Here is a 27,326-nt window from a genome sequence, read left to right on the forward strand (position 1 = left end):
CCCAATCTTCCCCAGGGGTTACAAATACCAGTATAAGAAATACTGCTCTAACACTATAAAGGCCCTTAAATTAACTTACGATGATGAATCATTTTCCTTAGGGTAATCTTCATTCAATTCTGAGCCAGTTGATATCATTCTTTTCCTCTTTTCAGTACTACAGAGAACAAAGAAAAGGTTACTTTTAAAAAGCCATAATTCATATCACAAAAATTCATAAACCAACATACTTAAGGACAGGAAATGGGACTACTATTATCTAATTCTCTAAACCATTTTTTTTTTTTCCAGACAGTCTCGCTCTGTCACCCCAGTCTGGAATGTAGTGGCACGATCTTGGCTCACTGCAACCTCTGCCTCCCAGGTTCAAGTGATTCTCCTGCCTCGGCCTCCTGAGTAGCTGGGACTATAGGCGTGTGTCACCACGCCAGGTTAATTTTTTGTATTTTTAGTAAAGAAGGGTTTTCACTATGTTAGCCAGGACGGCCTCAATCTCCTGACCTCATGTTTGGCCTGTCTCAGTCTCCCAAAGTGTTGGGATTACAGGCGTCAGCTATCACACCTGGCCCATATTTAAATTTATATGCTGTATATTTTCATGCTCAATAAGTGTCAGTGACATAAACTACATTGACAAACACTTGTAATCACTACATCTACCAAAAATGTACTCTGTACTTTATTTCCCCTCAAATTATTGGTATTTCTAAAAGGCCTAAAAGACATTTACAAACAGATACAGCTAATGAGTAAGAAAAAAAAGTTTCTCCTACCGATTTTCTAGCAACCCTGATCTAAGAGGTGTTGATGCAGATGTCAAAGAAGGAATCGTCCGAGTAACAGCTATTCCACTTCCTGCTACAGTCTTAATCGATCCTCTACCTGGATTACCAAGAACTTTTCGAAATGGAATATCATCTTTAGTTTCCAAACTTCCTCTTTTCGCAGAAGCCTGTAAAAATAAAGTTTGAGATAGTTAAATCTTCAAATTAACTGAAATACTTTTAGAACAGTGATTCTCCAATGGCAAGGTTTAAAAAATACAAATGGAGCCAGGTGCAGTGGCTCATGCCTGTAATCCCAGAAGGCCAAGGCAGGAGAGTCACTTGAGCTCCACAGTTCGAGGTTATAGTGAGCTATGACTGTACCACTGCAATCTAGCCTAGGCGACAGAGCAAGACCCTATCTCTAAAAAAAGGAAAACATACAAATGGAGATATATCTCTAGCGATTCTATTCCAGTTGGTCTGGGGTAAGGTTCATTCATCAGTTTTTGTTGTTGTTGTTGTTTTTTGTTGTTGTTGTTTTTAAAAGCACTCAGGTGATTCTAATGTACAGTCAGTGTGAAAAACTGAGCTTGACACTTATTTTCCTATGGCATTCTTATAAACTTAAAAACTCCACAGCACACCTGGAGAGGAGGCAAGAACACTACTTTGAATTACTAACAAAAAATAAAAATAAAAAAGACACACAAAGACATGGCTCTAGTGATCAGCATGAGAACTGATCTTTGGAGAAAAAAAAATATCCAATTATGATTATGACAAGTTAAGAAAAAGTGACAGTGACATTTGGTTGCCACAACTTAAATGCCAACAAAATAGTCATATGACTCTTGAGGGGAGTTCTAGTTTGGAGGAATGAAACATATGATAGGGAGAGCGAAGGTGACATAGAGTTCACTGTGAGGATGAGTCAAAGAGTCTACCATTAAGACATAGCAAGAACACTCAAAGAGAATATGGCAATGTAAGCATTAGTTGGGAAATAGAGCTTTACATGAACACTCTGCTAGTTAAGTTTTATATCTCTACATTAAGCGCTATGTGATTTTTCTATGGAAGTTATGTCCCATTACTTTTGTTTTACAGAATTACAATCTTAGGATAGGAAATTTTAAAACTTCTAAGGTCATCCGAATGAATACTTTAAAAAGTTAAATTTATTTTCAAATGAGTGACACATTCTCAAGGTTCACAAATCAAAGTAATACTAAAAGCCACAGACCAATGGTAAATCTCACTATCCCCATCCATCACTCAGTTCTTCCACTTCTCCTTTTCCCACTAATTCTTCCCTTGTTCTGTTATGCAAATACAAATCAATATTTTACTTTTTGTTATACAAACAGTAGCATACTACATGTCCACTGTTTTGCAACTTTTTCAGAATTTTGAACATTATCCCGTCCCATAATAACATATGTATATATATATTACATATATATTTAAGATAGAGTCTTACTCTGTCACCCAGGCTGGAGTGCAGTGGCACAATCACTGCTTCCTGCAGCCTCGACTTCCCAGGCTTAGGTGATTCTCCCACCCCAGTCTTCGAAGTAGCTGGGACTACAGGTGCACACCACCATGCCCAGTTAATATATGTATTTTCTGTAGAGACAGGGTTTCACGTGTTGCCCAGGCTGGTCTCAAACTCCTGGGCTCAAGGAATCAGCCCACCTCAGCCTCCCAAAGTACTGGGATTATAGGAGTGAGCCACCACGCCTGGCCGCATAGTGAGAAATATTTTACATCAAAACCTATTATATATATGTATAAATAAACCAAAATAAAACTTTGAAAAATCAGTATTTATCCTTAATATGTACAATATGCTCTATTATTTTCTATTCTACTTTTTAAATTTAATTAGTCATGACCCACAAAATTGAATTTATGACTTCACTAATGAGAATTATTACTCGTGAAACCATAAATACTTGCTTCTGCTATATGTGTTGACACTTATGCATTTAAATAATATTTCAACAATTTAAATTCCTACCAAGGAATGTATGAATCTCAAAATAATTATGCTCAATGAGGGAAGCCAGACCCTGCCCTGCCCTCCCAATATTACACATTCATTCCATTTATATAAAACTCCAGAAATTACAACCTAATCTACAGTGGGAAAAAACATAACAGTGGTTGCTTCTGGATAGGGATCAGAGGGAAGGATTACTAAGGAGAATAAGAAAACTCAAGAGTTATGGTTATGTTCACTATGTTGATGATGATGATGATTTTAAGGATATATGTAAGTCAAAATATATCAAATTGTACTTTAAATATATACAACTTACTGCATGTCAATCATATCTCAATAAAAATGCCCCCCCAAAAATCTAACCTATAAAAAGAACCCGACAAAAATGAAATCTTATTCACTGCTTAGTCCAATAAATGGACTAAGTGATCACCTCTTTGCATAGCCAAAGAGAATTCATAAATTTACTTACAAAAGAGCTTCAAAGTTCTCTTACTCTATGGTTTGGGTTTGCTAAAATGATACATTTCAGGTATGCAGAAATACCCTTGATAGTCTATGACTATTTTTTTTTCTTTTTTTTTTAGATGGAGTCTTGCTCTGTTGCCCAGGCTGGAGTGAGATGGCACGAGCTCAGCTCACTGCAACCTCTGCCTCCTGGCTTCAAGCAATTCTCCTGCCTCAGCCTCCTGAGTAGGTAGAATTACAGGTATGTGCCACCACACCTGGCTAATTTTTGTATTTTTAGTAGAGACGGGGTTTCACCATGTTGGCCAGGTTGGTCTCAAACTCCTGACCTCAAGTGATCCACCCACCTTGGCCTCCCAAGTGCTGGGATTACAGGCATGAGCCACCGTGCCTGGCCAACTATCATTTTTTCAAAATGCTAAAAAGATTCCAATGAACATACCTGATTGTCTGAGTAAGAAAGTTGCCTGCTGGTTTCCTTCTGTGAGGTCCTGCTGCCCAGAATGGCTCCAAAACTACCAGACCCCTGAGAAGGTTTCATGGCTGGTGACCAAAAATAAAAATTTTTTTAAATCCCCAAATCACTCACTTTAACAAAAAGATTTATCATTTTTATTTTTATATAATATTGAAGAAACAGAAGAAACAGCAGGAAAAAAAGAAAACAAATCAAAGTGCCTATCAACCAATTCTTTCTGACAGAATATATATCTTATATAGAAACTAAAATTTAGAGCTAGAATCTGAAGCAAAAAAATTAAATAACACACACACCTGAAAACATTTAATAGGATAAAATTTACAAAGCATAAAAGAAAGCTAGAATAAACATTTGGTAATTATATTAATAACACTATGGAAAAGTCATTGTGTACTGACAACATGAACACTGACACTGGATGTCAGAAACAGTGACAGGTGTATCTCTGATAACATATACTCCAAAACATTCTCTACAAGTAAGTTTATCTGGATATTTGAGACTCCGTCTCAAAAAAAAAAACCAAAGTATTTTTATACTAATTATTTCACTCTAGTCTCTGCAAAGTATATATCACCTTTGGGCAGCTAAAGCAACTAAACCTGAGATTAAAATGACTTGCCCAAGATCACAGAATGAATTCAGAGTTAAGCCGACAGCTAGCTATTTTAATAACACCAATGACTTACTGACTCCCTAGCATAGGGAAGTCATACTTTACATTTATGAGCTCTCACTCTTTTAAGAAGCCCTGAAATCAAGGGTTTTTTTTTTTTTTTTTGAGACGGAGTCTTGCTGTGTCGCCCAGGCTGGAGTACAGTGGCTGGATCTCGGCTCACTGCAAGCTCCGCCTCCCAGGTTCACACCATTCTCCTGCCTCAGCCTCCCAAGTAGCTGGGACTACAGGCACCCGCCACCTCGCCTGGCTAGTTTTTTGTATTTTTTAGTAGAGACGGGGTTTCGCTGTGTTAGCCAGGATGGTCTCGATCTCCTGACCTCGTGATCTGCCCGCCTTGGCCTCCCAAAGTGCTGGGATTACAGGCTTGAGCCACCGTGCCCGGCCAAGGTGATATTTTCATGTTAGAGATTAGGAAATTAAAACTCAGTCATTAAGTGACTTACCTAAAACCACACAGAAATAACAGGCAGAGCTAGAATTTCAACCTAAATCTATTTATGGCCAAAGCCCGTATTTTTTCATTATGCTATGTTGTTCAAAATTGGGCCCCGGACAGTATATTGTGCTTTCCACTCCAATGTATTTGAAGACGTGCTTTTCTTACACATATCAATTGTTAAAACTAGTGATTCCATTAATATGGCTATGATGAAATAAAACTAAAACAGAGATATAAACTAGCCTCTGACATATTCTAAGAATTTTAAATAGTATTCAATTTCTTGACCCTTTTTTTTTTTTTGAGATGATCTTGCTCTGTAGCCCAGGCCGGAGAGCAGTGGCGCGATCTCGGCTCACTGTAACCTCTGCCTCCCAGGTTCACGCCATTCTCCTGCTTCAGCCTCCCGAGTAGCTGGGACTACGGGCGCCCGCCACCATGCCTGGCTAATTTTTTGTATTTTTAATAGAGATGGGTTTCACTGTGTTAGCCAGGATGGTCTCGATCTCCTGACCTCATGATCTGCCCGCCTCGGCCTCCCAAAGTGCTGGGATTACAGGTGTGAGCAACTGCGCCCGGCCCCAATTTGTTGATTCTAAAATTCAATGGTTTAGTAAATTGATATAGCTCCAATTTGGTGGCATGAACACATAATGACTAGGTACTAAATGACAAACAACCATAAAAAGCTTTTATTTTACAAGAATACGGTGTCAAATGGAGACACTAATTAAAGGAAGCACTGCTATGCCTTCATTTTCTGATGTTTTTAATGTGTCATATTTAAGTCGAAAAAATTCAAGTTTGTCAACTATAAAATATAAGTAATAGTAAAATGTTGAAGATGACAGAACTAAAGACTAATGTAATAGTGGAGAACTCATTTTAAGCAACAGATTTTTTCCTAAAAAGATGGCTGTAGGGCCAGGCAGTGGCTCATGCCTGTAATCCCAGCACTTTGGGAGGCCAAGGAAGATCAATCGCTTGGGCCCAGGAGTTCGATAACAGCCTGGGCAACATATTGGAATCTTGCTACTGTACTTCAACCTGGGTGACAGAGAGAGACACTGTCTCAAAAGAAAAAGAAGAAGAAAGAAAAGAAAAAGCACCTGTAAAGGCATTAAAAGAAAAAAAAAAACCACTATTTTAAATGAAAGGGATTAGAGGGGGCAGAGGAACCTGATCATACCATGTGATTTTTTTACAGGACTCATTTTCCACAGCAAGAGTAAAACTTCAGAATAATTTTCATAAACAGGCAAGTGTCTAAGATTTATGCAACAAGGTAACTTTTCCCAACTGTAATTTAAATTCTCCTCCCTAGTGGAGGTTGCAGTGAGCTGAGATCACGCCACTGCACTCCAGCCTAGGTGTCAGAGCAAGACTCCATCTAAAAAAAACAAAAAAAAAAACCTGCTCCTTTTTCTAATTGTATTCTTTTGTGGAATCTACATATAAGATCAAGTCATCTGCAAACACAAGTAATTTTACTTCTTCCTATCCAATCTGGATGCCTGTTATTTCCTTTTCTTGCCTAAAGGCTCTGGCTAAGACTTCTAGTACTATGTTAAATAGAAGTGGCAAGAGCAGGTATTCCTGCCTTGTTAATGATCTTAGAGGAAACATTTCCAGTTTTTCACCCCTAAGTATGATGTTAGCTTTAAGTTTTTGCATATGACCTTTATTGCGCTAAGTCGTTTACTTCTACTCCTAGTCTGTTGAGTGTTTTTATCATGAAACAGTGTTGGATTTTGTCAATGTTTTCATCTGCAACAATATAGATGATCATGTGGTTTTCGTCCTTCATTCTGTCAAGAATGATGTATTACATAGATTGATTTTCATATGGTGAACTATCTTTGAATTTCAGGAATAAATCCTACTTGTTCATGATGTATAATCCTTTTAATATGCTAATGAATTCAATTGAACACTGGCCTGTAGTCTAGTCATATTCTTGTAAAACTACTAACGTTAGACCCTGAGATGATCTGTACTCACCTGCAGGAAGTCTGTTTTGATGGACTGCATCTAGAAACAACCTCATTTCCTCTGCATCCTTACTTGGTACTTTGTCAATAGACAAGAAGCTGTTATCTTGTAGAGTTAACATTAGGCGGCTTTGTTTTGCTCCACTGGGTCGAAGCACCACATTTTTAATGTTATGACTTAGCTAATCAAGACAAAAGGTAAATTATCATAAAAAATGTATGATAACTAAGTATAACAATCTGTATAATAAACACTAAACTTTATACTTTCCAAGCTACATTTATCACTCTTCCCCACAGTAATTTAATTTTTTTCAACCAAAAGAAGTTCCCATTTCTTGATACATTTAAATTAAAGATTTACCTTTTAGAGATGCAAACACATGCAATAAGCCCTTAATTATACAGAGATCTTGCACCAAGGGTAATAGAGAAGGAAAAATAAAGAATTTTTTTTAAAAAGCCCTTAATGAATGTTGTCAATAGGTTCTTGGTACTAAATGGCAAACAACCATGAAAACTTTTTATTTTATAAGAATAGTGTGTCAAATGGAGGTATTAATTAAAGGTAGCACTGCTACCCCTTTATTTTCTGATGTTTTTAATGTGTTATAAACATTAAGCAAAAGAACATACAGCAGGTCCTCAAATAACATCATTTCCTTCATTATAATGTTGATGAGGAAAAAAAATTAGTTTCATTATCCATAGTTTCACTTCAAGTCAGTCTTCAAGAACCAACTGACAACATAAAGTGTGGACTTACTCTTCTATTAAAATTAATTTTACAGAACAATCCTAGAACTCTTGATCTCATGGTAGGGAATCCCTTATTTTAAAATATACTTACAGAGGATAAAAACTACTGAGTTAACACATTTCAGAACCTTGGATGGTTACACTATCACCAGTTTAGAAAACCCAATGGAAGTAGAAAGCCAGGTGCCATGGCTCACGTCTGTAATCCCAGCACTTTGGCAGGCCGAGGCAGGCAGATCACCTGACGTCAGGAGTTCAAGACCAGCCTGGTCAACATGGCGAAATCCCATCTCTACTAAAAAGACAAAAAGTAGCCAGGCATCGTGGAGCGCACCTGTAGTCCCAGCTACTCAGGAGGCTGAGGCAGGAAAATAGCTTGAACCCAGGAAGTGGAGGCTGCATTGAGTTGAGAGCTTGCCCCTGCACTCCAGCCTGGATGACACAGCAAAACTTGTCTCAAAAAAAAAAAAAAAAAAAAAATTGGAGTAGAATCTTTGTCTTTTGCTAAACAAAAGTTTGTAAGACATTTGGCAAATTATTTGGGTAGCTTCAATGTAAAAGATATTATTCCAAGCAATTAAATAATCCTCAAAAGAATTCCAAACTCTCAAAAACCATCAAAAATAAACATTTACCAATATAGCACACCTTTTATTTTTCTTTTTTAACTAAGAAAACTCACTTAAGTTTCATTCAAAGATCATATGTACCTGGAAACTCTTAACTTACTTCTCTCTCCACAGAACTGGTTCAATATTCATCTTAGACTCTACCAGACTTTGGAAATGTGCTATGAAGTGATAACTTTTATTTTCTCTTAAATGAAAATTTTCCAAGGCTAAATTAGTAAATCTTACAGTTTCTTCATTATCTAAATAATTTCTGCCAGTCAGGCAGCCTTATTCTCTAATGTTCTCAGCAGGCATACATCAAGGTTTCTAAACTGCCTTTTGCTGAAGATATGTCCTCTGAAAAGCATAAACAAAGAACTAATAACGTATTTCAGAGTTTTTTTAAAACTAGAGAAAATTGACTTTTGTCAGTTATTAGATAAGAATGAAAAACAATTTTGCCAATTCATATTCAAATTTTAAATTATATATGCATTTTTAGCATGAAAGTAGGTCTTAAAATTATGTCCTTGAGTGGAAATTCTCTAGGAAAACGTAACAATTTGTTTTAAATGCTTTTAACTCCAAAATATTTAAATAAGCATTTAGTATGCAAAAGGAAAACAGGTAACATTAAAGGCATTATTTCAGTCAATTTACCACTTTTTAAAAATTAAATATACAAAGCAAAGTTTGTTCATTAACAAATAAGATGAGAATCTTCTTGAACTTCAACCCTTCAACAACTGAAAAGCCCATCCAGTCCCGCTATTGCAGTAACAATTCATACGGTAACAACACACAACTCTTCCTCTATCTTAAGCCCAGACCTCTGTTGGAGCTCCAGTCCTATTTACCTTCTGAATGCTTGACACCTCAGATAACTCATCTCTCCCAGTCCTCACACCACAATTCTTCCCCTCTGCTCCCTATCACAGAAGACATAAAAGGGACTGCCATCCACTCAAACCTTGAGACTCTCCCCAGATAATTTTCTCCCACACCTCCCAAATCTTACGACTTAAATCTTCTTGAAATCTCTTCAGATCTATCCGTTCCCCTTTTTGCTTATTCCACTCCCTTTTCCTTATTTTCATTCCTCATCTAAACTCCCATTAATAACCTCCTATACGTCCTTCTTATTCTCCCACTACTACCTGAAATAAAGTCATCTGCCTAACCCCAAAGAAATGTGAATTTGAGATTCTTGGCTCCTTAGAACTTCTGCTCCCCTTATGACAAACAAGAAACATCAATATCTGGTTCCTACCTAGCTCTTCAGCCTTATTTCTGTCACTCACTCCTCAGCGTCCATATATTTTAAAAATAACTTTTTAGTTCCCTGAGTGCTGATTCACATTTCACGTATTTGTCCATATACAGAAATTACTTCCACTTTGGCCACAAAATTCAGGGTTACAGAAAAAAAAAAAAATCACTTCTACCTTTACTACTTTTGGCAAACTTCTATTTATCCTTTGAATCCTCAGAGTGCAAATGGCTTGCTTTCTTGTGTTATCTCAGGATCTTTGTAATATTTTTACAGCTTAAAATGTATCTGGTTACTCTTTTTTTGAGATGGAGTTTCGCTCTTGTTGCCCAGGCTGGAGTGCAATGGTGCGATTTCAGCTCACTGCAACCTCCACCTCCCAGGTTCAAGCTATTCTCCTCCCTCAGCCTCCTGAGTAGCTGGGAATACAGATGCCCACGACCATGCCTGCTAATTTTTGTATTTTTAGTAAAGACAGGGTTTCACCATGTTGGCCATGCTGGTCTCGAACTCCTGACCTCAGGTGATCTGCCCACCTCGGCCTCCCAAAGTGCTGGGATTACAAGCGTGAGCCATCATGCCCAGCCTATCCGGTTACTCTTAAGTTTGAAGGAAATGATGTCTCATTCAGCTCTGTATTCTTACCAACCCCCACCCTACAACCATCCTGTTTCTTTTTCAGACAGGAGCTTGCTTTGTCACCCAGGCTGGAGCGTGGTGGCACAATCACAGCCAACTACAGCCTCAAGCTCCCAGGCTCAAGCCATCTTCCCACCTCAACCTTCTAAGTAGCTGGGACTACAGGTATGTGCCACCATGCTTGGTTATTTGTTTCTGATTTTATTTTTTGTAGAGACAGGGTCTCACCATGTTGCCCAGGCTGGTCTTGGACTCCTGGGCTCAAGCAATCCTCCTGCCACAGCCTCCCAAAGTGCTGGGATTACAGGCATGAGCCACCGTGCCCAGCCATCCCTCAGCACAATAGCCATAGCAGTAACCTGTACATGGTTAACAAATGAATGCTGAATGTAAATTGATCTAGAACTGAGATAAGGCTGAAGTCACAGGTAAAACCATCATGCTCCTAAAGATCTGTGTTTGGTTAAACATTTGAATATTTACTCACTGCCAAACTGGGCTGAGGATTGAAAATAAAAGAGTCTGTATTTACAAAAAACCCTTTCCTTTGATGAGGCGATCAATTAGCAGATATATGCATGTGACAAACTATATTTCCATCACCACCTCCATCTTATTTAAGTCTACCTTTTTGATACACGAAATCATAGGCAATCTATTTTTACAATTCAAAAGCAGAGACAAATAGAAATTTTATCTAAGATCAGGTTCTCAAGTATAAAGTTATATAGTTTTTCAACAGAATATTTTAGAACGGATATTACACTTTTGTATAATCTAATTTAAAAATATAAGATCTTGGCCAGGCGCAGGGGCTCACCGCTGTAATCCCAGCACTTTAGGGGACCGAGGTGGGCGGATCACGAGGTCAAGAGATCGAGACCATCCTGGCTAACACGGTGAAACTCCATCTCTACCAAAAATACAAAAAATTAGCCAGGCATGGTGGCAGGCGCCTGTAGTCCCAGCTACTCGGGAAGCTGAGGCAGGAGGATGGTGTGAACCTAGGAGGCAAAGCTTGCTGTGAGCCGAGATCACACCACTGCACTCCAGCCTGGGCAACAGAGGGAGACTCTGTTTCAAAAAAAAAAATATATATATATATATATATATATATATGTAAAATATATATGATCTTAAAGTGCAGAAAAACGTAAAACATTATGCTCTTAAATTCAACTCCTATCAACATGAGTAACTTGGTTGCATAAGAGAAGCAATAAAGAAGTGAAAACAGGCTGGGTGCAGTGGCTCACACCTGTAATCCCAGAACTTTGGTAGATCACGAGGACAGGAGTTCAAGACCAGCCTGACCAACATGGTGAAACCCTAACTCTACTAAAACTACAAAAAAAAATTAGCCGGGAGTGGTGGCCACACCTGTAATCCCAGCTACTCAGGAGGCTGAGGCAGGAGAATCGCTCGAACCCGGGAGGTGGACGTTGCAGTGAGCCGAGATCATGCCACTGCATTCCAGCCTGGGTGACAGAGGAAGACTCTGTCTCAAAAAACAAAAAAACGGTGAAAAGAAAATTAATTTTTGCAGTGATAAAATGAAGATTCTTCAAAACTTTACAGTTAGAAGAAAATAGCTGTAAAGATAACCTTGAATAATCATCCTTGAATGATTCATACCATGACATTTGGGAGGATTATTCAGGAAGTAGACACTGGCTTTTAGAAAATACTAATAAATTGTTAAAAACTAACACTAAATAGTGATGAATCCATCATCATATATGTTAAGGGGAAAAAAAGGATGAACTAAAATTATCTTAAAGTGGTTTTAAAAATAGCTTAGATATACAGTATCCAAACTCTTGTCAGCTTCCTCCCACAAGTTTTATTTTCAATAATGGTGACTACTTACTGCTTTTATTATATACCAACAACAATACTGCTGAATAATTTATAAAACATGTATATAAAAATATTAATCTAGAAATAAGCAGCAAGAAATATTAATCCAGGAGGAGGGCTACTGTGATGTTTACTATAGCACACAATAGCTATTTACTAAATGATCTGCTTCAAGAGCGATTCCAAATCAATATTTGGTAATACCTGAAATATCCTTGGAATTCCTCCAGTATTATAGTGAACTACTAGGCTGACTTTATTCTCTTTTTCTACGATTTCAAAGGATCCTTCTTTCCACTTTGTAATCCCAGTCTGCATACTTCGAATTCTGATAGGACCATGTATCTTCAGAGGAGACATATTTTCTTTAAAAATAAATTGCTTCCAGCCAAATTAAAAAGCAAAAATGCACCTTCACCTGGCAGGTTCTGAGGAAGAAAAATAAGATAAGTTATAACTTATTAGTAATTAAAATAATTTCTAACCACCATGCATTTCTTCTGTGCCTTCATTTTCCCTTCTTTGCCATGTGTCCAGTACTGTGCTTATTGGTGCCTCAATTCTACATTTTGTATCATTCACAACCATACTGCTACCACTAAAGACATGTCAACAGGAATAAGATCCCATTCTCAAAGCAATTGCCTTCACCATTAAAGTGTTGGTTATTCTCTTCCTTCATGAAAGCTATTGGGTCTGGATTTCCAAATATAAGTTAAAAAAAAAAAAAAAAAGTGTGTTCAAGCCAGGCATGGTGGCTCAGCCTGTAATCCCAAAACTTTGAGAGGTTGAGGTGGGAGGACTGCTGAAGCCTGAGAATTTGAGACCAGTGTGGGCAACATAGGGAGGCTCTATCGCTACAAAAAAAAACTTAAAAAAAATTAGCCAGGCATGGTGATACACGCCTATAGTCTCAGCTTCTAGAGGGGCTGAGGTGGGAGGATCACTTGATCGTAGGAGGTCAAGGCTGCAGTGAGCCATGATTACCCCCACTGCACTCCAGCCTGGGAAACAGAGTGAAGACACCGTCTCAAAACAAAACAAAATTCAGGCCTCTGACTCCATTTCTTAGAATGGAGTTCCTCCCAAAACATCAAAGTATATCACCAAACGCTTCCTTCTAACAGTGAGCAATCTAAGCATATCCATATATACAGAAGACATTAAATGAATAAAAAATTTTTTTAATAACCAAGTTAGTTCAATCTCCAGAATTACAATATTTGAGAAAATCATTTAAACTCTAGAGAAAACAAACAAAAAACCTCTCTTCCAAAGAACCACCTACCATTTATATTTAACACTACCATTCCTAGAAAGAATCTTTACCAATTTTATCTTTGACAAATATTCAGGTTTCCTTTTAATACTTAAAAATGGCTGGGTGCTTGTCAGGCAATATTTGAAAACCAAAAAGAAAAAATGGCCGGGCACAGCGGCTCATGCCTGTAATCCTAGAATTTTGGAAGGATGAGGTGGGCAGATTGCTTGAGCAACACGGCAAAAACCTCATCTCTACAAAAAATACCAAAAAATTAGCCTGGCATGGTCATGTGCTCCTACAGTCCTGACTACTCCAGAGGCTGAGATGGGAGGATCACCTGAGCCAGGGAAGTCAAGGCTGCAGTGAGCCATGATCCCACCACTCAACTCCAGCCTAGGTGACAGAGTGAGACCCTGTCTCAAAACAAACAAAAAAACACAAAAAACTTAAACTTACAGCAATAATGGGATGTGCAAAACTCTTCAAATTAGCTTTTGCAAAAGTCAGCAAGTAAATAAAATTACAGTTATAGCAGAGAATGTTATCAGTGTTATATAAACATGCAATCATCTAAAATTGCTAAATCAAATTTTATACTATTTCAAACCTTTAAAAACACTACTTCTAAAGTGGATTCTTGCTTATAATTTAATAATTTAAACACAATTAAACATTACCTTTGCCTAAACAGCTCAACTAGAAAAGCTAGAAAGGCCAGTATATAAAGGAAAATGATGCTAGGTCTAGAAATCTGCAGCCAGCCAGCCCTATCACTTACTAATTTGTAACTTACCTTCTTTAACCATAAGTTTTCTCAACCACAAAATAGGAATAGCAAATGCTGTAGTGTTGTAGAATGAAATAACACATACTAGGCACTCAGCAGACAGCAGTTATTAATATTAACGGAATTAATGTCTGTTTTCTGAATTTATTCCATGTCAATAATACCTCCTTCTCCAAAGACCTCAATAAATACAATGTTAACAGGAGTCACTAACTCAGCTATCTATAGGGGCTAGCAGGGGACAGAAATGACTTAAGCAGGCAAAATTTGAACAACTGCTACCCAATCTAGCCAATTATTACCATGTAGAAATAGTGAACCTAGCATTGCCAGACCATCTAACTTTTCAAGAAAATAAAGCCATCCAAACGTTTATGTAAAACTGTCCATTTTTAATTTTTGGCAATTAATTCAAATTTATTTTTAACAGCTACAAATCAAACAAAACTCACTTACAGGCAGGATACAGTTTGGGGGCCCCTAGTTGGAGGTCTCTGATTACTGTATGGCAATTAACTGAAGATAAAAGAAGAGATATGAAAACACTTTCGATAGTTTTAAGGTGTTAAGTATCATAAGTACTCTATTATTATTCACTCATCTCATTAAAAATTTTTATGTGCCTACTATGGCCAGATTTAGATATTAGTATAATGTGCTGGGTAATATGAATTCATCAAAGTAATAAAGTCCATAAATATTTATAGAACTGTCTGTTAACATGACATTTTGCTCAAACTAGTAATGCTACAGAGCTACAGAAACTTGGGCCAGCAATGTATATCTGTAATACTTTTTTTGCAATTATATTTGTGACTTCATTGTTGGATACATCCTTGAGACTTTTTTCCACCCACCACTCAGTGCTGCAAAGAATACATCACTCTCCTACTCCAGTTTCCCATGCCAGAAACAGGACACTGGTCTTTAGCTTCTTTCTTGATAATTACAGGTATTGGATTAGAGATGGAAAGTCAGTAGAGTCCCATCAATTCTACCTCCACAGATCGGAAGCTGTGGCTCACGCTTGTAATCCCAGCACTTTGCAAGGCCGAGGTGGGTGGATCACCTGAGGTCAGGAGTTCAAGACCAGCCTGGCCAACATGGTGAAACCCTGTCTCTACCAAAAACACAAAAATTTAGCCAGGCACGGTGGCGCATGCCTGTAATTCCAGCTACTTAGGAGACTGAGGCAAAAGAATCGCTGGAATCCGGGAGGCAGAGGCTGCAGTGAGCCAAGATCATACCACTGAACTCCAACCTGGGTGACAGAGCGAAGACTCTGTGTCAGAAAAAAAAAAAAAAAAATTCTACCTACCTACACCTTTCAGACAGCCTTATAATGAACTGCAGATCAAATCATATCCCTCTCTTGCTTAATATCATTCAATAGCTCTCCACTTGTTCTCACAATAAAATCTAAACTCACTAACATGACATAGAGGCCAGGCCCTGCATACCTGTCTCTTCCCAATAAAACCCCCAAATCCAGTCTTCTGAATTACTTATAATTTCCTCAAAAATCTATATGTTCTCATGCCACTACACCTTTGCACACACAGAGGTCATATCTAGAGGATTTCTACGTGTTCTCCCCATCCCCAACCCTCCTTAATTTCTTCTCCTGGCTCTAAAATCAAGACTCAATTTAGACATTACCCTCTTTAAAAAGCTTTATATAAAAGATGTAGGAAATAAAATTGGCAGAACCAATATAATAAGCTTTTTCATAATGCCTCAATTTAGTCCATTACCTGCTTTTGCACTAAATGAATTGACAGCTACATTTGCTCATTCATTATATTATCAGGGCTTGCTCTACTTGGTTAAGAGTAAAAAACTAAGTTTCTTTTTCAGCATGAAGCATGATCCAGTAACAGTTAAACTTTCTATGAACCTAAGACAAAGACAAGGTTTCCTTAAACTCGGTAATGGTAATTGTCTTATTAAAGCAAAAAATTAAGAAGACAAAAGATAATTAAAATGAATTATGCTTTAAATATGCCCAGAGATTCTTTCTCTAAATATCTTCACAATTATTAAAATTACTGTTCAACTTTCAGCATTCCATGAAAGCTCAAGCAATAATATTGGCAAAAATGTTTCTATGCCCTGTACATTTATTTAAGTGCTCACATTTTAGGTACTGCTTTGAAAAACATCCTTAATCCAGAGAACATTCTGTAGTAAAGAAAGCATGACCAAAGCACAAAACTATTACTACAAAACAAACACAAAACTGTCAATTCCTGCCAGATTGCATGCTCTTTGAAACATATATCCAAAACAAAAACGTTACTTACTTTTCAGTGACTTTTACCGAAAAACTCTATGTAATAGCAATTCACCCTTATTCTGATCCTTGTGCCAAAGGCAAAGCACTCTTCTTGGGACGCTACTCATATTCTGCAGCTATGCCAGTTCTCCAGAAGCCATCAACCCCAGCTAAAGAAAATAAAAATGTGCTTTTTAAAAAGAATCCAATATACAAAATTAATACTTAAAGGAAAGTGGGCCGGGCACAGTGGCTCACGCCTGTAATCCCAGCACTTTGAGAGGCGGAGGCGGGCCGATCACCCGAGGTCGGGAGTTCGAGACCAGCCTGACCAACATGGAGAAACCCCATCTCTACCAAAAGTACAAAATTAGCTGGGCGTGGTGGCACATGTCTGTAATCCCAGCTACTCAGGAGGCTGAGGCAGGATAATCACTTGAACCCAGGAGGTGGAGGTTGCAGTGAACTGAGATCACACCATTGCACTCCAGCGTGGGCAACAAGAGCAAAACTCTATCTCAAAAAAAAAGTAAAGTGATCATTTACAGAACAAAGACTAACTTCTTGGTTATTTAAAAACTACAGATTACCTTAATGAAAATATTTAAAATATGATGCACGACACACAGAGACACACATAAAAGATCAACGGAACTTCAGGAACTTATCTGCTGTGCATAATGAAGGATTACAGGATGAGCCTGCACCTTGTTCAACTTGTATCTTGGTTTATTCATTCTTGCTACATTTTGAAACCAAGAAGTCAGTGACAAAGAATACGTCCTTTGTTCACTTTATAAACATTGTTACATAATAATGTCTTAAGTCTTAAAACTTCTATAACATGTTGATACTATTTCAAAAGGTGGGTAAACTTAGTGCTTTCACTTTTCTTTCAAAGCTAACATTGTTTCTCAAATTAGGTCTCACTAGGCCTGAACTTTCTCTGAAGTTCTACCAGCACATCTCTCACTGCCTATCTGAATACTACAACATCAACTTTAAACTCCTTTGTTCATTTAGTAAACAATCATTTATTAAGCTACTGCACTTTCAAGACACTCTGGTAGGCTTATAGATGTGAAGATGATACAGTCCATGACTTCATTAAGAAGCTCCTAGAGGCCAGGCTCTGTGGCTCACACCTGTAATCCCAGCACTTTGGGAGGCAGAGACAGGCAGATCCCCTGAGGTCAAGAGTTCGAGACCAGCCTGGCCAATGTGATCTTGAACACACTGAGATCACAATGTGTTCTCACTAAAAATACAAAATTTAGCTGGGTGTGGTGACACACACCTGTAGTCCCAGCTACTTGGAAGGCTAAGGCAGGAGAGTCGTTTGAACCTGGGAGGCGAAGGTTGCAGTGAGCCAAGATCACGCCATTACACTCCAGCCTGGGTGAAGGAGCAAGACTCCGTCTCAAAAGAAAAAAAAAAGCTCTCAGACTTCCCTACTTTTGTCTTTCTACCATCATTCAGGCAAGAAATCTTAGCATCAGCTTTATCCTCACTCTTATCTACTCAAATCCCAGATTTTCAATAGCTACTACTCTAATTCAGGAACTCATCGCTATGCCATCATCCCACCTAGTATTTATTATGCAACCCAATATTTATTATGCAACATTTACCCAGCAGTGCTAAATGTAATGCATGCATTATCTCATTTAATTTTTACAATAATCCTAAGCAATAGGGATATTATCTCTATTTCACAGATGAGGAAACTGAGGTTTAGAGACATTACATAATTTATAAATAAGTCAGTGAGAAACAAAGCTATGTCTAATGCCAGAACCTACATTTTTAACTACGACCACAGTTCATCCTCATCAGTGAATTATGGCAACCCCTTCCCTTTCCAGTCTCAGCTCTTGGGGTTTCACCTCCAGCAAATCCTTTACATTGTAACATCCTTTCTAAAGAACTACACTTTTTACCACTTTTCAACTAAACTATGCACTAGGTATCTTCTTAACTTTCTCCCTAAGGTGGGAGTGAGGGGTAGAAGTGGGGAAGGGGACAGGGAGGTAACACACAGAACTTGTGTACTCTAATTGTATATTCCAACAAAATAACAAACACTTGGTAAGTGCTAAATGGTTGCCATTGATGTTAGGACCTTCCCAAACTAAATAGCTCATCACTACCTAGAAAATAAATCCAAATACTTGTGTTTGGTATTCATATATCTCCATTTTAAATTCCCTATTTTTCAACACAAGTCCTGTTCTACACATACAAAAATTATTATATTTTAATATTTTCTTTTTTTTTTTTTTTAATTCGACACAGAACCTCATTCTGTCACCCAGGCTGGAATACAGTGGTGCCATCTTGGTTCACTGCAACCTCCACCTCCTAGGCTGAAGCAATGCTCCCACCTTAGCCTCCCAAGTAGCTGGGACCACAGGCACATGCCACCAAACCCAGCTAATTTTTGTATTTTTTTTACAGACATGGGGTTTTGCCATGTTGCCCAAGTTGGTATCAAACTCCAGGGATCAAGCAATCCGTCCACCTTGGCCTCCCACAGTGCTGGGATTACTGACATGAGCCAATGCGGCTGGCCGTATTTTAATATTTTGTCATTCACCAACAACTGACTTAAATGAGGAATTTTGCTTTATTTATGGAAATCTCATCTTTATTGGTCTTAAAGATTAACCTGTTGTTAAAATATACAAACCACTACTCTGATTTTTGAAGGCTTTCTTTCCTTAAAAAAGATCCATAAAGCAAATGGACAAAGGAGATAAAATTAGTTTTGTTACTGAAAGTGGAAAATTGACCTAAAGTTTGTCTCCAATTCAAAAAGTTTAAAATCTGAATGGTTTTATGATATAAAAATGGGTAAAAGTATCCAAAGCTGAAAAACCCTTTGTTTTCCGTCATGTGGTTTGTCATGAGATGACAAGAATATTAGCAAGCTTGTGCTTCCAAAAGACACGATGGTTCTTACAGCAACTTCCAGCTTATTTAACAAATTATTGAGAAATAAAAATGAAGTGGTCACTAGCTTATATTCTAATAGGAGACAGACTTCAGATAATCACACACGTAAATATATAATTACAAGTTCTGGGCTGGGTGCAGTGGCTCACAACTGTAATCCCAGCACTTTAGGAGGCTGAGGCAGGTGGATCACCTGAGGTCAAGAGTTCAAGACCAGCCTGGCCAACATGGTGAAACCTCGTCTCTACTAGAAATACAAAAATTAGCTGGATGTGGTGGCAGGTGCCTATAATCCCGGGTACTTGGGAGGCTGAGGCAGGAGAATCACTTGAATTTAGGGGGCAGAGGTTGCAGTGAGCTGAGATCATGCCATTGTACTCCAGCCTAGGCAACAGAGCAGAAACTCCGTCTCAAAAAACAATAATAATTACAAGTTCTGAGAAATGATATAAAGCAAGATACATGGCATGATAAGACTTAAGATTAAGACTTGGGGTAGAGGACAGATAACATCAAGAAGGCTTCTCTGAGAAGGTATCACTTAAGTTGAAAACTGCAGAAGGAGATGACTGGTAGATGGTGGTGCTGGAACAATTCAGGCAAACAGCATCCCTAAAGGCCTTGAATTGTAAAATAACTTGATGTGACTAGGGAAATTAAAATCAATGTGGCTAGAGTTTAGTGAAGGAGAGGAGGAAGATAAAAGTTAGTGAAGCAGGCAAGAACCAGGTATGCAGTCTTGTGAACCACAGTAAGGATTCCGAATTTTATCCTAAATGTAACAAGCACTTAGCAGGGGGAAATCCACCAAAAGGTTTTAAGCAAATAAATACATTACTACTGAATGGAGAAGTCATATATGGTTTGTTTGGGTTTTGGGAAAGTGACTAAGAGCAAGAACAGAAGAAAATAAGGTAACCAAATAGAAGAGTATTGAAGTTGATCAGCTTATAACAATTACAATAACAATTAATGCTTACTGGCCATTTACTCTGTGCCAAGTGCTTATCATGGTTATCTCATTTAATCCTCATAACAATCCAATAGGCTGAAAATTACTATTTCCATTTTACAGATGATAATACCGGAAGCCAAGGCAATCAAGTCCAGGTGAAAAAGGACTGTGGCTTAAACTACAAAAGTGATAGTGAAAATGTACAGAAAAAGATGCAAGACATATATTGGAAGTAGAATAGATAGAACTTGGAGAGTAGAAGTCAAGAATGCCTCCCAAGCGTGTAGCCTGTGTCATATGCCACTTAATAAAATGGGACACTGGAGAAAAAAGAATTTGGATACGGAGAGAAAGATCAAGGCTTTGGATTTGTCTGTGTTGCATCTGAAACTCCTAAGAAAAAAATCAAGTTGGCCGGGCGCGGTGGCTCAAGCCTGTAATCCCAGCACTTTGGGAGGCCGAGACGGGTGGATCACGAGGTCTGGAGATCGAGACCATCCTGGCTAACCCGGTGAAACCCCGTCTCTACTAAAAAATACAAAAAACTAGCCGGGCGCGGTGGCGAGCGCCTGTAGTCCCAGCTACTCGGGAGGCTGAGGCAGGAGAATGGTGTAAACCCGGGAGGCGGAGCTTGCAGTGAGCTGAGATCTGGCCACTGCACTCCAGCCTGGGCGACAGGGCGAGACTCTGCCTCAAAAAAATAAAAATAAAAATAAATAAATAAATAAATAAATAAATAAGAAAAAAGAAAAAAATCAAGTTGAGATGTCAAGCAGACAGCTGGCTATCTAGATGTGGAGCTGAAAACAAAGGGAATAGGCTGGAAATAACAATTTTTAAGTCATCAATATACAGATCAAATTTAACGCTTAGGGAGGAATACAAGAGTAAAAGAAGAGGACCCAGGACTGAACCCAAATATTCATTTTACTTCATCAAACATCTTTAAAACAAGCGATTACTTTTATATCACTGGGTTTTTCAGTTTTCCTTGCATTTTACCTTTCAGCAGAATGCAACACTACTGATGACTTCTTTCATGGTTTGCAAGACGCATCCTCCTCTACCGGTTATTAAACATCAGGAATCCCTCAATGCTCCATCCTAGGCGCCTTTATTTTATACCACTATACTCTTTTTAGGCAATTTCATCCACATCCATGGCTTCAATTACTATCAATATGGCAGATGACATACACATAAACATACCGCACACATTTACGTATCCAGCCCAGAACTCTCCTAAGATCTCCAACCCACTATATCCAACTGCCTGCTTGACATTACCTCTCAGATATCTCTTCCAGTTAGACACTTGTCAGGAATTGCCACCTCAATAAAGGAATTTATACAGAGCTGAAATTTTGAGAGGACTACCCCAAAACCACTTTACGACAACTCTCCAGGACACAGGACTTTGTCATCAATCATCATTTCCTTTCATGGATCATGACTTAAAATAGTTACATCTAACTACCTGATCTGGCGGCCAGAAATGGGAGCAAGGAAATGCACAACAAAAATACAATTCATGTTTTGCAGTGAGGACTGGTCAAGAGGAAGGTGAAAATGGTCAAGAGAGTGAATGAGTATCATGTCCAAGGCCTGAAGGATGTGCCGTAACGAAAGTCACCTGAAGAGACAGCAGGCCCTGTTAGAAGGTAAGTGGCGGACAACAGCCCCAGAGAAAAGGGGCCAGATTTGAGTTTCGGAGGGAGAGAGTGGCAGTGGAGACCAAGTCAAAGGAGAGGGGAAAGCCGGGGCAATGCACCCAAAGGTAGTACCTGTGAGGCTAGGGGTGCGTCGAGGGGTTGTGGGCGGGCTCAGTAGCAGCAGGGCGAACTCCAGAAGAGTGAACGCCGAGTGGGCGGATCGCAGAGGGAGGGGGTGCTAGGGAAAACGGCTCAATTGAGAAGCTACCCCGGCCCGCCTTACCTGCGCCGAGGGTCCGGAGCCCTCAGACAGACCCGCGGAAAGCACGGAGCCCGCGCGGAGAGGAAGGAGCCGGGGGTAATGGAAGTAGGGATACCGAACCCAAAAGAGGGAGGCCGCTAGCTACCCCTAGTCAGGGAGAGCGGCTGATGGCGGGAACTGTGACCACACGCAAACACGCACGCACGCACGCACACTCTACGCGACCAGACAGGCGCGTGCGCGCCAGCCAAAAACCCCGCCCCTCACACGCCCTCGCCCCGCCCCCCAGCACCTAGAGCGGCCTAGACCGGGCAGCCCCGCCCCAGCCGTGACTATAGTACGCACGCGCACTTTCCGCTTCACCCGATTTCGAAACCCCCCCCCAACCATTTCCCTCCTACGCAGCCCAGTCGGGCATGCGCAATAGTTGTCTTCCCGGGACTGTCCATCTTTTCCCGCCGTTCACTGGCCTTTGGAGGAGGGTCAGAGTTCATGCCGCTCTCTGGAAAAATCTGCTGAAAGCCAGGAGTTGCGGGGACTAGTGGTCGTGGACGTCCTTCCGATCCTAAATCTTAAGGGGCAAAGGCCATACTCTGGGACTGTTAACTAGGCCGAGGGCCTGGAGGCGGGAAGAGGATGTGTGGGTGGGGTCAGGGGTGAGAGGTCAGAGGGCCGCGAAGGGGGCGGAGCGAGCCGGAGGCGGATGGCGGCTACGGCGGCTCATTATTTTCCGCGGCAGGGGTGCTGAAGCGGGGACGCGGGTCGGACGCGTCCGGCTGTGGAAGGAGAGCGGCGGCCGCTCACAACATGCACAGCCTGGCGACGGCTGCGGTGAGTGGCTGGGTCCCCAGGCCTGGAACCAGAATCCTTCCTCAGACCCACGTTTCGGCCTTCTCTCTTAGTTCCCGGTGTCGGGTCCCTAGTCTGATTTTTTCTGTACTCAACCTACGAGGCCCCGATTCCCTTCCTCTGCACTCTTTGGTTGTGGTGGAGCCGGCCCGTATTTCCTCGCCGGACGCCTCTCGCGGCCTCCTGCGCGACCCATCGCGTTCTTTGCGGGCGCCAGGGCCTGGTCCCGCGCCCGTAGCAGGCCATTCATTGATTTATTGAGCAGACCAACAGTTTCAGGGCGCCAGTTGTGTTCTGGGCGCCGGCGTCGATGAGGGGAATTCCATGGTCAATCTGATGCGGCTCGCGCTCTCAGAACTCACCGCGTCGCAGCGGGAAGGAAATGGCTTCTAGTTCAAACCACTTGCTTTACTTATGGAAAACCTGAGGCCCGAAAAAGTGCGTAATTTTTGCATCTGACTTAGGTTCTCTGCGTTTAAAACTTTCCTCGACACATCTCGTTTTACCCGCGTGATCTTTTAACAGAAAAGAAAGTGTAATTCAGCTGTCTGAAGTAATCCTACTTCTCTTGGCATTTAAATAAAATCTAGACTCCTTGCCATAGCCTACAAAGGCCCTGTATGATGTGGTCCTTAACCCACGTTTATAATCTCGTTTTATGTCTCCTCCTCAAGCTTCAGCTACACTGGCCACCTAACCCAATGCAACGCGCTTTTCTTCTCCAACATGCACTTTGTGGTCTCTATGCCTAGAGTGAATGTTCTTCTTATCCCTCCTCCTTTACACACACAGCATGAGTGTAATTGGTACCTCTTCCTTGAACTCTCCTTCCTCTCCTTAAACTGTTTATCCAAATCCGTCTTTCTTCAGGTCTCTGCCTAAATCTGTCTGAGTGGCCTTCCCTGACTATCCTCTTCAAATTAGTTCCGCAGCTTCTAACTTTAGTAGAGTACCCTTTACAGCCCTGCTCCCTGTGTAATTATTGTATTCGCTTGTTTGTTGTCTGTCTCCTTGAAGGCAGGGACAGGGATCATGTGGGCCCTGTTGACATGGTTTCCCCGGTGCCAGGACAGTTCCTAGTACAAGATAAAGACTGAGATACTTTGCTGCATGAAAGAATATTGAAGGGAAGGTGACCACTGAAAGAACACAGCCGTGATGGTGAAAGGAGATCATTTGATTTGAGCACACCTGCCCGAAGACCAATTCTGCTTTTTCTGTTTAACCAAAGGGAAATGATTTAAGGAAAGGGATGTACTGAAATTGTATTATCAGGCAAAATGACGTAATTACTAAATAAAGCACCAAAAATTGCCATGCCTTTAAGTACAAAAAGTGAAAAATTGAGCCAAGTGTGACTAAGCTATAGAAAACTGCTTTTTGAGATTTGATCTCCATCGTCATTCCCAGTGCTGTTGGTATCTCTGCCTCCTATCATAATGTTTCTAAGTGTTTATAACTATTAAGTGTAGAGAGTATCTTTTATACCTCAATTAGGTCGTTGCAATTCCCCTAGCTTTTTTGTTCTTTCTCCCAAATTGTATATGTAAGGTGGGGAAACGCAAGTTGAAAGATGAATGTGCTGCTATTAAGGGAAAGACAGGTTAAATAAGGGAAATTATTCCTTTTTTTTTTTTTTCTGAGACAGAGTCTCGCTTTGTTGCCCAGGCTGGAGTGCAGTGGCCGGATCTCGGCTCACTGCAAGCTCCGCCCCCCGGGTTTACGCCATTCTCCTGCCTCAGCTTCCCGAGTAGCTGGAACTACAGGCGCCCGCCACCTCGCCCGGCTAATTTTTTGAATTTTTTAGTAGAGACGGAGTTTCACCATGTTAGCCAGGATGGTCTCCATCTCCTGACCTCGTGATCCGCCCGTCTCGGCCTCCCAAAGTGCTGGGATTACAGGCTTGAGCCACCGCGCCCGGCCCCAATAAGGGAAATTATTCCAAGGTTGACTTGTCCATCTCTCAAAATCTGATTGTGTGTTCTCCAGAATTTTAGCTTTGATACTGAGCCACTCTTTCCCTGTGCCTTCCCAAACTCTGTAGCTATTCCTTTTATTTTCTGTCGCTCTCTAATGCATCTTTTAAATAACCATTAAAGCTGTAGTACATTACTTATAAGTACTCAATACATGTTTCTTCAAATTTTCAATGCCTTACATTAATTTTAAAATTTGAACTTTTAGATGCACTTTCGCTTATGATGTTTGGACCTCATAGCAGTTCTGACAAATTCCTTGATACCACTCATTCACTAGGATATATTTAGCTAGTGAGGAAACTAAAACATAAAAAGTTGAACCACCTCATTCTCAATTCTTCATGCCTTCCATTGAACCAAACTGCACTATTCTGATCTGGGTAAAGGGACAGTAATGATACATATCACTCACTGGAATTTGAGAAGCATAATTAATGCATGCAACAGTCCCCAGAATAATCAAAGCCACTTCAGAAGATGCTTACTTTCTGCCTAACAATGAAAGTGTATATCTGTGCCTTTATCTCTTTTTTTAAATAGTAGGTAAATCATCATTTCAGCTAGGGAGATACAAAGTACTGCCAAATGAGAATGTAAGCCAGGTGTTGTGTACCCATAGTCCCAGCTACTTGGGAGGCTAAGGAGGGAGGATCACTTCAGCCCAGGAGTCCCAGGCTACTGTGTGCTATGAAGGCACCTGTGAATGGCCACTGGACTCTAGCCTGAGCAACATAGCAAGACCTTGTCTATTAAAAAGAGAGAGAGAATGTAGTCACATGTAAATGCAGGATATTATTCAGTAGAAGGAAAACTTGAGATAGTATGGGAAGTATCTTAAATTTTGACTCTTGAGTAGTAGTATGCTAGAAATGTTTAGTGTAGTAGGCTGTTGTGATTCTTTTTTTTTTTTCTTTTGAGATGGAGTTTCACTCTTATTGCCCAGGCTGGAGTGCAATAGCAAGATCTGAACTCACAGCAACCTCCGCCTCCTGGGTTCAAGCGATTCTCCTGCCTCAACCTCCCAACTAGCTGGGATTATACAGGCATTAGCCACCACACCCGGCTAATTTTTCTTTTTTTTTTTTTGTATTTTTAGTAGAGACGGGGTTTCTTCATGTTGGTCAGCCTGGTCTCGAACTCCTGACCTCAGGTGATCTGCCCGCCTCAGCCTCCCAAAGTGCTGGGATTACAGGCATGAGCCACTGCGCCCAGCCTTGCTGTTGTCATTCTTGATGGAATACATTCTAACATCTTCATATATTCATTACTGCCACCATTGAGCATAATTTCTTTTTTTGTCTCCTCTGATAAATAAGGACAGAAATACCACACAGGATTATTCTAAAGATTAAATAAGAATAACAGAATGCGGCCAGGCACTGTGGCTCACGCCTGTAATCCCAGCACTTTGGGAGGCCAAGACGGGTGGATCACCTGAGGTCAGGAGTTCGAGACCAGCCTGGCCAACATGGTGAAACTTCGTCTCTACTAAAAATACAAAAATTAGCTGGGCGTGGTGGCGGGCTTCTGTAATCCTAGCTACTCACGAGGCTGAGGAAGGAGAATCGATTGAACCCAGGATGCAGAGGTTGCAGTGAGCCAAAATCACGCCATTGCACTCCAGCCTGGGAGACAAGCAAGACTCCATCTTTAAAAGAAAAAAAAAAAGAAAGAATAACAAAATGCTCAGTGGTTGGCTAGGTTCACTCACTGATATGTGATTTGTTCTCAGACTTCAGCTTTGGGAATTTAATTCTCAAATTAAAGGCTCACACCTATAATTCCAGCACTTTGGGAGGCCAAGGCAGGAGGATCACTTGAGGCCAGGAGTTCAAGACCAGCCTTGGCAACACAGTAGGAACCTATCTCTACAAAATATGTTTGAAAATTTTCCAGGCTGCAGTGAGCCATGATCGTGCTACCGCACTTCAGCCTAGGCAACATAGTGAGACCCCGTCTCAAAGGGGAAAAAAAAGAAACCTACAAATCTTTGCATGCCATAGGTATTCTATAATGGATATTATGCTTGTAAAACAACCAGAGGTAAGCCTTTAAGGAGATGTGTTTTTGTTTTGTTTTTAATTTCCCTCTGATTTCCACCGACAATTCTAGCATCCCCAAACACTTGTCTTTCTCTCACTTTCCACCTAACCAGCAGCATCATTAGTTATTTTACATCTTTTTATTGAAGCTGTCATGGACTCCCAGATGCCTTCCTCTTTGGCAAGTAGAAAAAACACTGCACTCTAAAGGATCTAATTCACTTTCTCCTCCCGAGTCTCCTGATGAAGCTTTAGGCAAATTGCCTAACTTATCTTTGCTTACTCACTTTCATTTTTGAAAAGTTATTTTGAAAAAATACATTCTGGGCTGGGCACG

General features: G+C 40.2%; 2 protein-coding genes across 11 annotated transcripts in view; one reads left to right on the plus strand and one right to left on the minus strand.

The window, feature by feature from the left end:
• The window catches only part of USP37 (ubiquitin specific peptidase 37), a 122,436-nt gene extending 100,101 nt beyond the window's left edge, over positions 1–22,335 (minus strand). For 3 of the 8 annotated variants that reach the window (XM_038001534.2, XM_007966271.3, XM_007966267.3), the window contains exons 1-7: positions 22,141–22,335; positions 16,324–16,465; positions 12,174–12,397; positions 6,841–7,012; positions 3,683–3,783; positions 774–952; positions 80–157 (exon numbers count right to left, since the gene is read on the minus strand). In XM_038001534.2, the coding sequence (XP_037857462.2) occupies positions 80–157; positions 774–952; positions 3,683–3,783; positions 6,841–7,012; positions 12,174–12,329 (686 nt within the window). In that variant the 5' untranslated portion in view covers positions 12,330–12,397; positions 16,324–16,465; positions 22,141–22,335. Of the gene's footprint in view, positions 1–79; positions 158–773; positions 953–3,682; positions 3,784–6,840; positions 7,013–12,173; positions 12,398–14,476; positions 14,537–16,323; positions 16,466–21,989; positions 22,112–22,140 lie in introns of those variants that run through there. The other 5 variants (XM_007966274.3, XM_007966273.3, XM_007966268.3 and 2 more) reach the window with 4 other exon arrangements.
• Positions 22,336–22,553: 218 nt separating this feature from the next.
• Positions 22,554–27,326, plus strand: part of CNOT9 (CCR4-NOT transcription complex subunit 9) — a 30,207-nt gene continuing 25,434 nt past the window's right edge. For 2 of the 3 annotated variants that reach the window (XM_007966279.3, XM_007966281.3), the window contains exon 1: positions 22,554–22,950. In XM_007966279.3, the coding sequence (XP_007964470.1) occupies positions 22,927–22,950 (24 nt within the window). In that variant the 5' untranslated portion in view covers positions 22,554–22,926. Of the gene's footprint in view, positions 22,951–23,296; positions 23,407–27,326 lie in introns of those variants that run through there. The other variant, XM_038001533.2, reaches the window with a different exon arrangement.

Source organism: Chlorocebus sabaeus, chromosome 10, assembly GCF_047675955.1.
Source record: "Chlorocebus sabaeus isolate Y175 chromosome 10, mChlSab1.0.hap1, whole genome shotgun sequence".
NCBI lineage: Eukaryota > Metazoa > Chordata > Mammalia > Primates > Cercopithecidae > Chlorocebus > Chlorocebus sabaeus.